This window comes from Sturnus vulgaris, chromosome 20, assembly GCF_052056855.1.
Source record: "Sturnus vulgaris isolate bStuVul1 chromosome 20, bStuVul1.hap1, whole genome shotgun sequence".
Taxonomy (NCBI): domain Eukaryota; kingdom Metazoa; phylum Chordata; class Aves; order Passeriformes; family Sturnidae; genus Sturnus; species Sturnus vulgaris.
In genome coordinates this window covers 2899675-2917624 of record NC_142262.1, presented here as the reverse complement: position 1 = coordinate 2917624, position 17950 = coordinate 2899675, and the positions used below count along the sequence as shown (strand labels likewise).

The window sequence follows — 17950 nt, the reverse complement described above, 5'->3', positions numbered from 1 at the left end:
GATTTCCAATTATACCACGTCCGTCTGTGCTCTGCACAAGTGTTTACACTCCTGGAAACACTAATAATTGAAATGACAAGAGTTTGGCTGGACAAACACAGCTTTAAAACATTTGTTTAATTTAGAAGGACTGAGAAGTGACAACACTGACGCACAAAACAAGCTAACAGTTAATTTCAAAAAAACATTTCCAAAGCTCAAAGAATGGGGAAAAACGAGGTGTGGAAAACCTCTGTGCCACAGAGAAAGAAGGAAAGGAAGGATTCTCTTTGTCAGCACTGAACATTCATTCAACTCCCCACTAGAATTTACATTTAAGAGAAAAAAAAAAGCAGAAACAGTCCTTTAACGACCATGGAAACTGTTTTTGGTCTTTTAATACAGTATTGTGGATTAAAGACTGGAAAGATTAGCAGACAAATACATATCCTAACAAGGGAACATCTCCTCAGGTTGCCCTAAGTCAGTCTCATGCTGCCATTCAGGTTCACAAGCTATTGTGACCTCAACAGCCCAAAATTTCTATCCAGATGTAAATAAAATTATTGATTACTTACAGATTTCAACATGAACTGCATTTAAATTAGTTATCTTCCATAAAATGTAATTTTAAAAATCAAACATCTCACCCACAATGCTGTTAACAAAATGAAAGACAACTCAGGGCATTCCATGTGAAAGTGCCAGTGGATTTTATTGCAGATGTGTCAAGTCTGTGAGACAAGGGCTGGGCAGATCGGTTTAAGAAGGTTTTCAAGAGTGGTTGAACCAATTTTTGCAGAGCAATAATATTATTTAACTTGACTATAGCCTGATAACCATGGGGGAAAAAATGTCCTTATCATTAATGACCACATAATTAGATGACATGAGGGAGAAAAATTATTTTTTTTTCTTAGAAATAATAACAAAAAAAGAAACAAAATATGCAGCGAACACACTTGTGCTATCTGTGCATTTTCAACCTCTCTAATAAATATTTTTCACTTTGTAAAGTGCTCATGATCTGTTCTTTCCAAAACATCTGGACATCTTCTCCTTTCAAAACTTGAATTTATGAGAAAGTCACTGATATCAGTCTTGGCAATGCTCGAACGGCTGCAATTTTATTTCATTCCTGTTGCCAAAATGCTGGCAGCATCATTCTGTCTTCCTGGGCAACGAAAAAATTCTCCATGTGCAATGAATAAAGGAAAAATGACCTCTGATATTTATTTTTGTTATTATACAGAAGATTACAAAATAAATGCAAAACTCCAAGAAGAGCCTGGCTTGCTGATGGTGCAGATTACACCAAAATAATCTGAATTTTTAGAGACACACACACATGTGGAGATCGTCAAGGCAGCTGAGTCAAAGATTTCCAGATTGTCAAAGCCTTCTGGAAACCACAAGACAGAGCTGCATCTTCTGAAGAAACCAACACACCAAAAAAGCACTTTAATAAAGTGAGTACCTTTAAAAGCATGGCCTCCATTTTGCTGTCCAAATAGGAATTGAGCCTTTCAGAAAATCTGATTCCAGTTATTGATAGCAGCCCCTCCAAAATCTGCTTCCTCTTAGGAAAGCTTCCCCCTGGATTTATTGCTGCAGATTAGAGGCTGGCACAAAGGGAAATTAGTTTATTGAGATCTTCCTAATGGTCCCCAGCACAAAAGAAGCATCCCTGTGGTACAGCACGAACCTGTAACAGGATCCAGACACAGAATAATGCCACGAGCATCGGGCACAGCCTCACCCCAGAGCTGGAGGAGAAGCTTCAACAGCAGCAAGATGTTTCTAGAAAAATTCTTAGCTCACCACAAACCTGCAAATTAGCTCTAAACTCATCCACTTGGGTTTAAATATTCAAGAGAACTTTTACATACCAGCTCGTAAAATCAATGGGCTTCCCTCTGGATCCAACATTTCATGGAGTTTTCAGTTCTGAGACTGTTTTTAGATTTCTCAGGCCTGTCAGTCAACAGTGAAATGAGGAATCTCCCCCTTCGGAGTAACTTGCTAAGAATACAAGCAAATATATGTTTAAATATAAGGAACTAGATACAAGTGTATAAAAATATATAGAGTATATTTTATTTTATATGTTATATTATGTAACATACAATACATGTTATATATTATATTTTATAAAAATACATAATAATAAAACTCAGCCAACTGCTTCTGTAGATCAATAAAGATGTGGAGGGGAAAATACCTAATCTTGTAATTTTGTTAATTGCATATAAAATGATTCAAATCACATATTTTATCCCACTGATAAAATCCCATTTGAAAAAGCCTCAAATGAAACCAATGACAAGATTTGGACTGGCATGGGAAGGGTTTGGGTTGGACCATAAGGGAGATCAGAATCCACTTTTTGATTACACTGCACAGGAACTGAGTCACAAAGAAGGTAGATTTAATCATCCAGAACACTCTGGGCTGGTGCCCAGGGAGAATTTCCCAGCTGATCCCCGTGGTTTTACAGATCCCAGCACCTCTGGGTTTGGGGCTGTGGAGTGACTGAAGCCTCTGGCAGGGCATCAATCCCAGTTTGGAGGGTTTTAATGTGGATGAATATCCCAAACAGCTTCCCTGTGGCTGATCCTCTTATCCGTCACTTGGGAAAGCCAGAGGGTGGCAGGAAATAAATCTGGTGGTGGCTGGGACAGCGCTGTGGCACCGTGCCAGGGCAGGGCTGGACAGAAATCCTCCCTCGGGGTCACGCCAGGGTGAGCCTGGCCAGGATTCTCTGCTGGAGCTCGGGGTGGGAAAATGATAATGACAGTTTGATGTAGTCGGTGTAAAGTGCTTTCCTGCAGCACAGAGTGCTCCTTGGAGAACCTGCAGCACATCCTGAGCACGCCTGACCTCTCTGCAGCTTGTAAACAGGATGACTACCACAGGCAATACACACACATAGGCATAAAATAATTTAAAAATATAGGTCAGATGCTGCTGCCACAGAAATCTGTGGCATTTGGTGTAATAGAAAGTGGAAGAATAATGATGAAGAGAATCTTGAAAGCTTTATTGCAAGCTTGCTGGGAGAAGAGAAGCAGTTTGGCTTGGGCATGGAGAGAACTCTGGCTCTGAGGCTTTTCTCTCTGATGGCTTCTCCCTGGAATGAACTGAGGGGAAGGCAAAAAAGTGGGACCAGCCAAAAAAAAAGGAGAGAAAGTCTGTGCCTCCATGCTGTGCTTTTACACCAGCATCTCAAAAGTTGTCCCTTGCAGATCTGCTCCCTGCAGATTCAAACTCTCACAGAGAATAATTTGCCCCCGAGGCTTCATAATTAGACATTCCTGAGGAAGAAATTGAACACAGGTTTTTTTAGACAGCATTTAGATAAATTTATCAGAGGAACAGACTGTTTCACAATATTTGGGTCACAGCAGAACTGTGAGAGAGATTCTCCGGGTTTTCTGTGCAGGAAATGAGAAGGCGGAGAGGAGGAAGGAGCTGTAAAATGCTCTCTGCTTTTGTACACTGTGAATTTAATGTATGTGAAAACTGGAACACCTTCATGCCTCTGCAGGAGAATACAGGCCTGCTGTCACCTGGAACACTTGTTAGTGCCAGCCCTCTGATATGTCAGATTCACACAGGAATGGAGATTTTAATACCCACAGTGGGTGCTTGAGGTGATTTAAGATCCAGGACTAAAATCATACTTTGCTAACTTCAGAAGAAAAATCAGAGACATCAGTGGTAACTAGGAATGCGATTTACCCCTGAAGTTTGCTACTGAATGAAAATAATATTTTAAAGAATTATATACTCACTGTTTACTTTTTCTGTGACCAAGACATTCTGTCAGGTCAGTACCTGTTACTGCATGTTTACCTCCAACATCAGAGAATCATTGAATGGTTTGGGTTGGAAGGGACCTTAAAGATCATCCTGTTCCATGGGACACCTTCCACTAGACCAGGCAATATAAAAATATAAAAAAATATATATAGTATTTCACTGGAAAATAATACACTTCAAGTGGATCTCGGTTTCTGGCTGGCTGAACATGACAACCCAGTCACCAACAGGTGGAACAAAAGAAACAGTGTGAAAAGAGCTGGAATCTGAGTATCTGATCCTTATGGGAGAAGGATGGGATTGCTGGTCCCATTGCAGCCCCCAAGGCAGCTTTCCTGCCAGATGGAAATCTGCAGCAGGCAGGGGCTGGCACACAGGGATGGCTGCACTCTCCTAAATATTCATCCTCAGTGTCCCCAGTCAACACATTCTTGTTGATTTGAGAAACTGCTGCATCTTGATTTGTGTGGTGCATTTTGTGGTTGAAGAAAAGCCATAAAATCTTGAGAGCAGAGGGCAGTGCAGACCCAGCCCTCATGTCTGGCAGGACAGACCCCCAGCAAGTGCAGTAGCAGGAAAATGACAGCATCAACCAGAACAGTTTAGAAGGAGGACAGAAGGTCTGGCTCATTAGCTGGGAACTGTTACCTCACTGACCTTCAGTCTGCCTGGTTCCTGAAAACTTCCTGCATAATAACTCCAGGAGAGACCAGTTCCAGTCTCAAAGCCTTTGCTTATCTTATTATCTCGTGTCCCAATTATTATAATGTCTTTTCCTACTGTCCTGACAGCTCTAGGTGTCAATGAACAATGGTGCTGCACAGATTGCTTTCATCATCAGGTTTTTTTTATTTTTCTCCATTTTTCCTCCTTTTTTGTTTTACCTTCACTTTAAAGGCCTTTTCTGGCTTATCCTCTTCCTCTCTCCTGTTCCTTGCAGAAATCCCTCTGATCAACCAGCAATGCCAGTCTCCATCATTTGACTGCTGCCTTTTCAAACACTCACTCTTCATCTCTGCTTTGCTGCCCTTCACATTTTAGCTGGGCAGCACCACCTGTGCAAAGGCAGTTTGTTCACATCCTCCTGCATGTTCTCCCTTCAGGCTGTGTTAGCACAACCCCAGGTAACAATGAGACTGCTGGGACACTGATCTGGCTCCCATCGTGCTGGCTGATGTCCCCTCAGAGTGTTCTGCACTGCTGTCTCTGCTTGCAGCTGCCATTTCTTTCCTCAGGATATGACATTACCTGGGGTAGAGACCACCACTCCACTCTGTGTTTATGCAGTCTCTGATCAAACAAAATTCTGCTTCATTCTTTGGTTTGCAGGAGCTGTGATATTAAATAGCTCACATGTGAAAGGAGTGGGCTGCATTTGATGGAAAATCAGCTGATGTATATTATAGCAATATATAATAGCACACAATCACAGTCGCAGCAAGAACTGGGTCGGTTTTGCTCATGCAGTGCCAAGGTGAATCCACACAACAACAGTCACATTTTCATAGAATCATAGAACCACAGAATGATTTGGGTTGGAAAGAACCTTAAGGATCATCTCATCCACCGCCCTTCCACTGTCCCAGGGTGCTCCAAGTCCTGTCCAGCCTGGCTTTGGGCACTGCCAGGGATCCAGGGGCAGCCACAGCTGCTCTGGGCACCCTGTGCCAGCCCTGCCCACCCTGCCAGGGAACAATTCCTTACTAATATCCATCTAACCCTGCCCTCTGGCAGTGGAAGCCATTCCCTGTGTCCTGTCCCTCCATGCCTTGTCCCCAGTCCCTCTCCAGCTCTCCTGGATCCCTTTAGGCCCTGGAAGGGGCTCTGAGCTTTCCCTGGATCCTTCTCTTCTCCAGGGGAGCACTCCCAGCTCTGCCAGCCTGGCTCCAGAGCAGAGAGGCTCCATTCTCGTGATTAACTCAGTGTCCTTCTCCAGTTTCTGGAACATGCACAGTTATTTGTAACATACTTTCAGATGTTTCTTACTGCAGAGAATAAATTTTCAAGAAGAACCACAGCCCTGGCAGTTACTATGCACTTATATACATAAATATTCATTCCCCTGTCCCCTTCACGTACAGTTTTAAGTCTCAGTTTCAGAGCGGTAAAAGTTTTCACACACAAAATCCATGTGAAATGAATGCGCAGGTAATTTAACTCTTTTTTCCCTGTTTTTTTTTAAGTACAGAAAACTTTGGAATTTTCCCATCCAAGACAGAGCGCGTTGCGCCCCCTGCTGCGCGCGGGGGGAACTGCCCCAAATTCTTCCCATCCATTCCCGGTGTTTTCAACACAGAGAAGGATAAAACCCAAATATCGGGCACATCTAAGGAAGGATTTACGCCAGAGACCATAAAGTTCATTGAAAAAGCGTGCCTCGAAGGGAAAAGCTACTTGTGAAAGAGAGGAGGAAAAAGCAGGCTGTGACAAATGGAAAAATAATCAGATGTAAATAGAGAAAATGAAGTCAATCTTTTTCTGTTGGTTTAGCAGTGGTACTTTGCCCTTCAGCACTGTGTATTTGGTAAATACTCCGAGCAGGACATTTACAGCGTTTTCTTTCTGAGAAGAATAGCGTGTTCCCGATTGTTTAATGTTATGGCTAAAATTCATGTTTCAAATACAAACAGAGAAATTTCATAAAACAAAAATAAACAAACTATTGGAGATCCCAGCAGCAAGAGCTTGACATAACCCAACTTCTCTCAGAGCTTCAAATGTCCCTCACTCCCCCTCACAGGCTGTGAGTCAGCAGGGGAGGAGGATACTTAGATTAGAAACACCAAACTGTGGAACAATGATTACACAAATGTTATTTTGGTTGCTCTTCAGATGCTCCTGCAGTTAAAATCTGCTAAATTAGGAGAACTGCAGTGATCAGAACCTCAGCTGATACCTGTCGAGTTTGACTTGATGCCTCAAACTTGCAGTGCCACAACAAGGCTTTATGCCACCCAAAAATCTGATTTATGACCCCCTTGTCACAAGTAAGAATAGGAATCATCATTTCAGCCTTCCTGCAGTGCTGGCACTGAGCACAGTCTCTGCTGCCTTTGGTTAGCTGGTAATTGGAAGACAACAGGAATCAGATCAAACAGGGCCCTGAAGCCCCAACTTTCAGGCTAGATCATCATCTGTGTGAAGTGGCACGAGGTTGGTACATCACTGGGGGCACATTACAATACCAATGCCACTCCAAAATGGATCAGTTCGCCTTGAAATGATCTTGCTGTGACTATCAGTTCTCTTAGGTACACAGAGATGTCCACGCTCCAGTGATAAACACGAGCCTGGGCGTGACAGTTCTATTATTCAACACAATTTTGAATTCCAAATATCCTCATCCTCTACAGATGCTGAGAATACTGTTTTCCCCAACACCATCGGTCCCGACAGGAGATGCTCTGCAGAAACAAGCAGAGAAGAGCCTGTGTGGAGCAGAAATTGCCATCTGAATTCCTGCATTATGCCCCGAACCCACCATGTGATGGTTGTTTCAGCCTTCATTAGCAGCGACACAAGAAAGCTTTTATCTTCTGTTTACTGGCATGGGAATAAACACAAAGAGTTAATATGTAACCATCCTTTCGTGGGTTTTTAAGGGCAGAGCCCTGGCCCGGGGGGCACTCGGGACTCGGGCACTGGCAGGGATGCAGCCCCTGGCACTGCTCGGGTGCCTTGTGGCTCTGAGCCACTGCGCTCTGGCGTCCAAAGGTGAGTGTCTTCCTCTTCCTATTGAGAGCCCCATCCTGAGGTGGGGATGGGGGAAACTGGAGAAAACAGCGGGGTTTTAAAGTCTCTAGATAATCCTGGTCAAGTGTTTTGAACAGGGCTTTTCTCTGAAAGCTTTTCTTCTCTTTTCTCTTTGGGTTCTTTGTCTGCGGTGAGGTGAGTGGCTGTGTACGAAAGCACAAAATGAAGGAAAGCAGAAGAAATGGTGACAGCTGTTGTGGCATCCAGGCTGCCTGGGTGCCAGGGGGGAGCTGTGTGTGCCAGGAATTAACCTGCTCCATCCCTGCTCACCCCTCCATACAGCTCCTGCCTCGCTTTTCTCCTCCTTTCCCCCTCGCCAAGGGCTCTGGGCGCTGTCTCATGTCCCCTCTCCCTGTATTTGTCATTTATTTCTCCATCCTGAGCTCTGTGTCCCTCTGTGCTCTCCCGTTGATGCCAGCAGGAGCCTCTCTCCATGTCCTCAGCAGGAGCTCAGGCTGCACCTTCCGTTCCTCCCTCGCTGTTCCCTCCTGTTCTCACCCTCTGGCTGACGAGTTGTTCCTGCTGTCACCGTGTTAAAGCTGATTGGGAAGCAGAGCTGGCTCATGGAACAGAGGGTCTACCCCAGTGAACAGAAAAATTGGAAAAAAAAGGAATTTAATTACAAGAAAAAGTACCTGATTTCAGGTTGACCCCCACCAAATTGATTCGGATTAAAAATGAAAGGTGTTTGTTTGCTTCTAAGTCCTTCTCATCCTGCTTTGTGCAAGGTCATTCACTGTAATTGACTCACTTTGTGCACCACCTTCATGAATCTATTTTGAATGAAAAGTAAATTTTAGTTTAAAAAGTGGGATCTAACTGGGACCATTGGTAGAGCTGCTGAGGAAAAGAAGAAGAACACATTTTTTTGCTGTCTAATACTTATGGCAGCCATCAGCTGCCTCGGGAAGACAAAAGGACAGCTCAGAGCAGGGAGATACTATAACTCATAACAACTGAGAATCCTCTGCTTCAGGCTGAGAAATAAAAACAACTCCAATTTTCTACCCAATTTCTTGTAAATTCCTTTCCTCCAGTCTGTCCCAGGCCACCAGAAGTGTTGTTTGCCACACTTAATGTAGACAAAAAGGTGTATGAAGTGGGTGAGGAAGTGGAGTACACCTGCCGGCCCGGGTTCATGCCCAACAATGGGCAGAGGAAGTACACCTGCCTCCCAACAGGCAAATGGGCCTTCAACACCCTGCTCTGCCTCCGTGAGTACCCACAGCAGCTCCTGCAGTCTTTGTAAAATTCGAGTACCCACAGCAGCTCCTGCAGTCTTTGTAAAATTCGAGTACCCACAGCAGCTCCTGCAGTCTTTGTAAAATTCGAGTACCCACAGCAGCTCCTGCGGTCTTTGTGAAATTCCAGTTCTGCAGGAGGAATCGCGTGGATTCAAACAGATCCCTCTGCAGAGGTTTTCCCCTCACCTGTTGGATGGCAGCAGGGCGTGGCAGAGGGGTGGTGATGGAAGGGATTTGTGTCCCACAGCTGCCCTTCAGCCCCTGCTCCTGGGTGGGGATGGAGATTGGAGCTGGGCAGGGTGAACCTTCACCTCCCCCAGCCCAGCAATGCTCGCTCTAACAGCACGTGCTGCTTGATAACCCCTGCATTTAATGCATCCCTCATTGCCATTGTCATCATTTCATCGCAGAGAACTTACATGCCTCAGGCAATCGAGGGTTAAAAATATTTCATCACCAAAACTTGCATTTTGATAGAAATGTAATAAAACAGCCAGACTTGTGGAATGTAGTACATGGGAGTGGAGAAATTTGAAAGACACCAGGATGAACCTTTATGATCTACTTGTTCCCACTATAATGAAATTTTTATGTCATGTCTCATGAAATAATATGATCCTTTTTAAAAATTTAATAAACAGCAAAGAGATGTCCTCCTCCTCCACCCCTGCAGAATGGGAAAATGGATTTTCAGGAGTTGCAGTACCAGAGTTCTGTAACTTTTTCATGTGACCCAGGGTAAGTGTTCCCTTCCTCATAGAGCTAAATAACCATAAATCACATTGTAATATCACCCACTGCCATGCTGCAAGACAGAGAACATTGAAAACTGCACGTAAAAACTCATCTATGTTCAGAAATCATAAAAAAAGCCTGTCTGGTGATCCACCTCTGGCCTCAGTCTTGGCTATAACATTATGGAGCTTTGCTACTCCAAAGAAAAGTCTTACAAATACAGAAACCACCAAAATAGCAGAGATTTTATGCAAAATAATTTATTCTGGACTGCTTTCCCCTGCTTTTCAAATCCTCTTATTACATCATGAGATGAAATCCTTCAGCAGAGAGTAGATAATCTCCATCAAAGTTATGTTGTTGGGCTCTGAAGACTGGAAATTGTGTTTCTATGCCTTTCCAAGCTCAGTAAATGAAAACATGAGGTTAATCCTAACTTACCTGCAGTAAATCCACTTTTCCTCAGGGCTACTCACTTCAGGAAAAAGGATGCATTAAAAAATAGTTATGGTAAGTAAATGCAGGGAAGCATTTGATAGCAGCAGGTATTTAATTGTTCTTGGGTAATTAATGACTAAAAGAGGGCTTACCTGGAAGGTCACAGGTGAGACACAGCCTAGAGCTCACTGAAAATATTACAACCTCCTTCTGTAAAAGAGCAGCAAGATAAGGAATAAATAAATTCAACTACGACACCAAGTGTAGCAATGGGACTCGATTTGATTTTGTTAATTCTAATTTACTGGTTTTCAGCTGTGTGATATTGAAATGCCAGACACATGATGAATATTTCTTTAAAACTCAGAGTAGGGGTTATCAGTGTGAATACAGAGGATGGGAGAGAAGTATGTAATGTGCATATGGAAATTGAAATGTCTGGGATTAAAATACAATAATGCACCTTAGTGACTTTAGTTCTTAAGAGGACTGAGCTCTTTCCAATATTTGATCCTAATTGCCATAATTAACTGGGAACTCCTCCCAAGAAACCATAACATTTGCATTAGCGATCACAGATCAATATTTGCTATTTGCATACATCCATAGTCTTAATCAATTGTAGAAATCAATTTGTAAAACAGAATATAAAGTTGAAACAACAAAACATCTTGCTGTATCAAGCCTTCTGCCTGGGTCTTTGCAATATTTGGATACTAACAGTTTTTCAGATCTGGTTTTAATCTTCCTTTGAGGTCAGGAATTGTTAAATTGGGGAAGGATTTCAGAACTGGATTCCTAATCTGTTTATGAGAAATGACAGATCTTTGATGGATCTCCCTGTTCTGATAGCCAGGTCTGTTTGTTTCCAGCTACAACCTCGTCGGGTCCAGAACGAGCCAGTGCATGGCAGATGGAAAATGGACTGGAACTCTTCCACAGTGCCAACGTATGTGTTTCAATAAGAAAGAACTATTCTATCCTTATTCCTATTCCAGAAATATTCCTTTGCATTGCTCAGAATTGTAAATACTCTTATTCAGAAGTCTCCTCTAGTGCTGTGCTAAAGCTGGTTAGGAAAAAATCAAGCAGAATGCTGCATATTTGGTTTTATATGAGTGGGTTTTAGAGAAATACAGTTTAAAGGTCTGAGCAAAAGGTCGGGATCAGGGATGCTATTTACAGCTGGAGGTAAGATGCTTATCCACTCAAATTCCTCCTCCCTGTGTATAAAAAGAGGATATTGTCATGCTTTTGTACTTATGCAGGGTTTTGCTATAACCCATCCTGCAAAAGCACTTGACTGAAAAGCAGTAGTATTGTCTGAAAAATCCAGCAAAACTCATAAAATTCCTTACTCTGAGGCCCCTGACACTTTTAATTTAAATTATGTTCTGCCAGCTATGATTCCGAGCAGGTTCGTTTAGTCATAAGAATGTTGCTCCTCTGATTCCACAATTATTTGATCTTTAAGGCTTAATTTTCTGATTTTTCTGTGCTTTTGTAGCGGTGACTTGTGCACCTCCCTCACTTCCGGAATTTGGGGTCCTCTCTTACCGTCGCCTACATCCTGGAAATGTCTCTCATTTCCTGGACACAATCCTGTTTGAATGTGTCCCTCCTCTTGCCCTGATTGGGAATGAGACAGCCACCTGCATGGCCAATGGCAACTGGAGCAGCATTCCAGTGTGCAAGGGTGAGTAACTCACTTTTATCCACACCCATATTCCTGAGAACTGCATATACAAAACGAAAGGAACAACAATATTTAATTTTCTTTACAACTGTAATTGCAAACATACAGCACGATTATTCTGCAGTTGAATTCTGCAACCATTGAGGCTCGTGGATCATGGAGATTGCTAACCCATGGCACAAAACAAAATAATGGACTGACAAAATATTTGCTGCAGGTGCAAAGGTTATATAAACAAACCCTGCTAAACATGGTGCATAGTGGGGAACCTGAGCCTGGCCTCCAGTGTGCAGCCAACATTTGATTCTAAGTGCTCAGATTCACCTAAGAAATAGCCAACCTTACCCTCAGCCCTAAAAACTTCCCTGCTTTTAGTTAAATTGCACCATGTTTAAGTCATGTTATAACCACAGATTGCAATAGATGTGTCTTTAAAACAACTAGTGTTTATTTACTTGTTGTGGTTTTTAAGCTGTCTTTCCCCCGGCTGTATTTTCCTGTGAAAGAGGCTGCAATGAACCACCATGAAAGTTTTTATATGTTTTCCAGCTTTATATCTGTCTTTTTGACGTGTGACACTGATAAAGCTTTGGGTTTGGTTTTGCCCCCCAGTTGTCACGTGCCCCACTCCGATAGGAATCGAGAACGGCTTCATCGAGTTTGCGGTGCGCAGGACCTACCACTACAACGAGAGTGTCAGCTTTGGCTGCCAGGCTGGCTACGTGATGGAGGGATCCAAACATTCCCGCTGTGAGAACACTGGCAACTGGTCCACAAAGCCAGCCTGCAGAGGTGAGCACACCCCATCCCTCAGGAACCAGGAATCAAACCCAACTCTTCCACCAGAACTGCTCTCTGACTGTTGAGCTGTCACTCCTTTGTGCCAGAGCTGTGCTCAAAAGGAAGCCAAAAGAGGAATTGCAAGGCCCTGATAATCCAAGCCCACTGCCAGCACCGAATGTTGTATGACATGATGTGTCTGGATTGACTTCAATAATCAGCAATGTAACTTTATTCTGTCTGAGCATTTCCTCTCCTCTTCCTATTTCATGTTATCAGAAATTACACTGAGGCTGGATTTTCACTGGAAACTTTTGTCCTTAGGCTTCAGGGTCTGAATTTCTTCGGCATTTTAACACCAGCAGAAGTTCTGGCTATATGTAGGACACATTTTTCATTCCCAAATGTCACCTATACAGAATTCTGATGAGATCTAATCTACCCCCTTTTCAAACCTGTTCCTTATAACTGGATTTTTTCCAGCACCATGTAAAATACCAGTTAAGAAAGCTGTAGTATTGTACAACGGTGAGAAGAAGAGAGTTCAGAACGACCTGAAGGATGGCATTCTGCACGGGGAAACTGTATCCTTCTTCTGCAAGAACAAGGAAAAATCCTGTGCCTACACTGTAGATGTGGCGTGTGTGGATGGCAACTTCACCCTCCCTGCCTGTTTTAAAGGTATGAGCCAGGCTGCTCACAAACCAGCTCCTGGTGGGGGAATTACAGCTGCTTGAGTATGGGGGACAATGTCATAATTCATTTTCAAGCCCTACTTGAGTGGCTATTTGAATTATTGTCTATTTGAGTTATTGGGAATTTTGGAAGAAAATAGCCTGAGGAGAGAATGCCCAGTTGTGTCAGACCCCTGCTTTAATTCCTACCCTATTCTAGAAGATGTTACTTAAAGACATTACTAGCCCAAAGAAAAGGCCCTATTTAATGTATTCTGGGATTTCACAAATCCATGGATCAGCACCTTCTTTAGGGGTAAAAAAACCTGAACACTACTGCAGGTTTGAGAACCTGACATATTCCCTCCTGAGGTTTGAGAACCTGACATATTCCCTCCTGTTCTGGTGAATTCTTTTTGCCTTATGCTGATCAGGAAAACACTTTGGATCAAGAGTGCTGAAAAGCAGCTGAGAGCTATGGGGAGGAATTGATGCTGGAGGAACAACTTCATAGGCATGCAGGCTTTTAGAATAAATAAACAAACATTACCAACTTGGTTAGCAAGAGAAAATGTTTCCATTTGTTTTGTCAATATTCCTTGAATAGAATTTTCCTTGTAAGTTTTATTTTCATTTGTAAGCAAAGGAGAAGCACAGCCTATGCAAAATGAAAACCTCTCTCCTCGCATTTGGCTTCTGATGCATGCAGCTCAGCTTTATTAATACAGAAGATAAAAGTCTATTTCTTCCAACAGTTTCACGATGACACAAAGATTGACTGCCCACCTTGCTGTCGTTTTCAGCTGTCACGTTTCAAGAATTTAACCCAAGTTCTTCACTTGTCTCCAACAGAACGTGGCTTTTTTTCAACTCTGGTGAAGAAAGACCCCTCAGACATGAAAGCATGTGAAGATGAAGCACAGCAATAACCCAGTACCAAATTTCTGCCTTACTGAGACAGAACATTCCACATATGAGAGGAAAACCAAGGTGCTGTGAGTGTAACTTGGGTTCTGTGAATGTAACTCAGGTGCTGTGAGTGTAAATTTCCAGGTGAACTCTGGACCCTGTGGATGCTTTTTTCCTGCCTCCATCCCCCCCAGTCTCTTCCACAAGCTACAACACATCATCCCAGCCATTAACTTCATTTTCTTGTCTCTGCCTTCTTCCAAATCCCTGCACTACTGCTTCTCTTTCCACATTCCCAACATTTCTGCAACTGTAAATGACCTCCTCAACAGCAGTTGCTTCACAATAAAGTGATTTTCAGCCACTAGTGTGTTCTTATTTAATATTACCTAATCATCAATCAGATCCTTTATCTCTGGGCTGATTTATAGCAAAAGGCCTTAATCATTTGTAATTACTGGGTTCTGATTCCATTACCACTCCCCTGTGACAGGGAGTGGACCTTTAATTATAGATAGACAGAGGGTCATGAGCCTGGGATTTTCCAGAATTTATGTAAGTAGAAAGACTGAGATTTCCAAATGAGTTTAGAAGCCAAGTATCCAACCATGATTTAAACATCAATAGCCTAAGATAAAGGGGTTTTTAATATTTCTTTTAAAAATTTACTTAAGTTAGTAAGACTATTTATGTTTTTGAGATTCTAACTTCACCTGAAACTTTTAAACCACTGTTAATTTTTACCTCTGTTTCAATATTACACAATATAATTGCTTCAGTTTTCTTTTTTTTTTTTTTAAGAGAACTGTACACCATTGAGCAACAGTTCTGATCTCTGGTCATTAAGTAGCTCTGAAGTAAACTGTATTTTTAATTTGATTTATGATATAGGCAGCTACAGGCAGCTTACTGGTATGATCCAGTCTGGCAAGTTTTGTGCTTATGTCTGTATTTTCATTCAGAAAAAGTAATTATAATTTCAACATACTAGAAAGTGATAGAAAAATATTTGTGGTACACTTGTAATAAATTGTCATGAGTCACACAGGGTTCCCTCTGCAGTTTAAAAGCCTTTTCTTTGATAAAAAGCATGAGCTCCACAGTAAGTAATAATCCACTGCAGAACTTTTAAAAGGACCATTTAACATTAAGATCAAGCTACTTGTAAGATGGTAGAGCTGCCATTAAAGAACTCGGAACATATTTTAATTATCTTTTTTCCTTTTTTTATGTAAGGCTGCATATGAATATTTTAATAGTATGACTGATGTAATTCATACTTATGCTTCCTATTTTTAAGGAGAGATTAAGGCAGCTATTATTAAGTATTTAGTACTTTGTACTCAGCAACAATTGAATTTTATAATGCAGAGGCAGACAAATTCATGCTGGCAACTGAAGTGGGTACTTTGTTGGTACAGCATGTGCCATATTTTGGTTGAACACGTTTAGATGGGATCCTCAAATGATTACAGGCCAAGATATCCACAACTCCTTCTAACACATACATAGGTCAGCTGGCAGGAGCCAATTAATTTGGAAATCCAGCCTAAATGTGGTGTGGATCCATCTCTGGGATCTCAGGATGTTCAGGACAGCTGCTGAGATACCAAACATGGTTTAATATTTAACTTGTGCTTCACAGCAAACCCTGTCAAGAGTAACTAAACTTAGCATTCACTGCCACCCAATGCTGCTGAAATGACTTGTTTTGCACAAAAACAGCTGCCCCAGGAAAATGGAGGCTTTTCTAAGGAAATGTTCCCAGTTCCACTTACCCATGCAGCAGGATAATGAGTGAACAAATCAGCTGGCCCTGCTTCCTCGCTGGATGTGAAGCACTGGAATACTTGAAAGGATCACCCTTAGGAGCCAATGTTCACATACTGAATTTATTATCTACTCTCCTGAAGCAAGAAGAGGGAAGAAAAAAAAAAAATCTGTGACCTGTTAACTCTTTGAAGTAGTGAGGTGTTTGTGAATCACAACTTTCCAGACATGAAAGATTTACTCAGAAGGGCTGAAAAATAACGTCTTGCAACTCGAAGTGTTCCAGAAGCTGGTATGAGGCAGTGAAACCTGCCTTCTTTTTTTTTTTCTGTATTTTTGAGATATTTGAAAAAATGCCTTAAGCTGTGTTCATGTTACTTGTGGCAACCTGCCGAGACAGTTAAAGAGATAAGAGAAAACGGTAAAAATGTGGTGAAAAAGGAAATATTGAATATGTTTTACTTAAATGACTGTATTTTTACAATTCAAATTGGGAATTTGTTCTGTATTCTAGTTGGGATATCTTTGTGTTCTGTATCAGTGTGTCTACAGTGATTTCCTCAGGAGGGTCAGGGCACATTAGTGCTCCTCATGTCCAGGCTGCAGCTTTGGATGGAGACAAGACCTCAGTCATTTCTTCAATATTTTATTTTTCTTTCTTGTTTTTTGGACAGAAGTTACACAATTGCCAAATCACTTCAGGTAGGCTCCAACCTCTCTGGCCACCCTGCTCTGCCTTGGGCAGCAGACCTAGAAACTGCATCTATTCCCTCAGGAAATTTCTCCTGGAGTAGTGGTTCCAATCATTGATTTTGCTTGGCCTCGTATTCTTTTTGATCATATTCCAACAAATCCAGTTTTTCAAAGTACTCTGTGATGAGTATGACAGAGATATATTCAAATCTGAAGGCAACATGCAGAAACACAGCAGTCGTACTCTGTTGCAAGAATCTACCATGGATTTAACAGATGAAAACTGTCCTGTGTTCCAATATAGATCAAATGACAACTATCTAAAATCTGGAATTTAAAGATAATAAATCATCCTTGTAATGTACTCTTGAGATTCTACCATGGTTGAAACACTCCATCACTGATTTTTGCAGTGTTTCTACGCAAATGTGGGTTTAAGGCACACTGAGTAGTCCCCAGTGTAGCAGTCGAGCTATCACCCAATGATCCCGAACACGGAATCATTCCTGCTGGAGATCAGCTGAGAAATCAAAGAAAACAGCCAATTTCCTACTGCACGGGATTTCTTGTTTGATGTGTATGTGCATCTGAATCAAACTCAAAGTCTTGAAGAATTTGTTTGTTTGTTTGAGATAAAAGCGCTTTAGACACGACGCACAGAGCAAAGCCATGACGGACTTTAGTGAAATAAATGAATCAAAGAGGGGTCGCCGAGTTCCTCACCCACCAACACCTCAAATCCTTCCCCAGGAAGGCTCCCCATCCATTCTCCAGCCCGTTTGTGCTGGGATCGGCCAAACCAATCCAGGACTTTGCATCTCCTGTTCGTCCCTGCAGCTCCCCGAGGCTCTGCCGGGGATTCCTGCGGAGTTTTCCGTGCGTGCCTGAGCGGATCCAGAACTACCCACAAAGGGAGGTGAATTTGGGGGAGAGCACTGCTACAGCCATGACCGCACTGCTGGGCTGTGGTGACATTCAGCACTTGGGGCAGGAACCACAGAATATCCTGAGCTGGAAAGATCATCCAGACCAACCCCTGTCCCTGCACACACACCCCAAAATCCCAGCCTGAGCATCCCTGGCAGCGCTGTCCAAACGCTCCTGGAGCTCCGGCAGCCTCGGGGCTGTGCCCATTCCCTGGAGAGCCTGGGCAGTGCCCAGCACCCTCCGGGGGAGGAACATTTCCCTAAAATCCGACCTAACCCCCCCCTGCCCAGCTCCAGCCGTGGTTCCCGTTCCCGGTCACCAAAGGGAAGAGCCCAGTGCCTCTCCGAGCTGTAGCTGCGTTTCCGCGGTGCCCCACCAGCACCTTCCTGTATCCCAAGCGCCTTCCCCGTTCCTGGGGACGAACAAGTCCCGAGCCCGCCGCCCTCTCACCCTGCGGGCTGTGCTCAGCTCTCCATCCCCGCCTGAGGCCGCCCGGGCCGGGCCGGGGCGCCGCGGTCACCGCGGAAACG

General features: G+C 42.9%; 1 protein-coding gene and 1 long non-coding RNA gene across 4 annotated transcripts; one reads left to right on the top strand and one right to left on the bottom strand.

The window, feature by feature from the left end:
• Positions 1-98: 98 nt before the first annotated feature.
• LOC148221548 (uncharacterized) lies at positions 99-17941 on the bottom strand. Of its 2 annotated transcripts, none has more exons than XR_015807747.1 (4): positions 17871-17941; positions 15809-15937; positions 10124-10181; positions 99-2001 (listed from the first exon to the last, which is right to left on the bottom strand). It is a non-coding gene; the product is annotated as an uncharacterized LOC148221548 (long non-coding RNA). The 2 variants fall into 2 exon arrangements; XR_015807748.1 differs by lacking the exon at positions 99-2001 and adding an exon at positions 6443-8131.
• APOH (apolipoprotein H) lies at positions 7427-14394 on the top strand. Of its 2 annotated transcripts, XM_014882769.2 has the most exons (8): positions 7427-7515; positions 8592-8768; positions 9440-9536; positions 10844-10920; positions 11479-11667; positions 12280-12459; positions 12931-13128; positions 13974-14394. In XM_014882769.2, the coding sequence occupies exons 1-8, from the start codon at positions 7452-7454 to the stop codon at positions 14048-14050; spliced, it is 1059 nt and encodes a 352-aa protein (XP_014738255.1). In that variant the 5' UTR covers positions 7427-7451; the 3' UTR covers positions 14051-14394. The 2 variants fall into 2 exon arrangements, with proteins under 2 accessions (XP_014738255.1, XP_088032489.1); XM_088176363.1 differs by lacking the exon at positions 8592-8768.
• Positions 17942-17950: the final 9 nt, after the last annotated feature.

Excerpts from the sequence above, each read along its gene's own strand:
- APOH (XM_014882769.2), top strand. The coding sequence starts at position 7,452 with ATGCAGCCCCTGGCACTGCTCGGGTGCCTTGTGGCTCTGAGCCACTGC. Across the intron at positions 12,460-12,930 it reads CACAAAGCCAGCCTGCAGAG|CACCATGTAAAATACCAGTT; the intron begins GTGAGCACACCC and ends GATTTTTTCCAG. Across the intron at positions 13,129-13,973 it reads CCTCCCTGCCTGTTTTAAAG|AACGTGGCTTTTTTTCAACT; the intron begins GTATGAGCCAGG and ends TGTCTCCAACAG.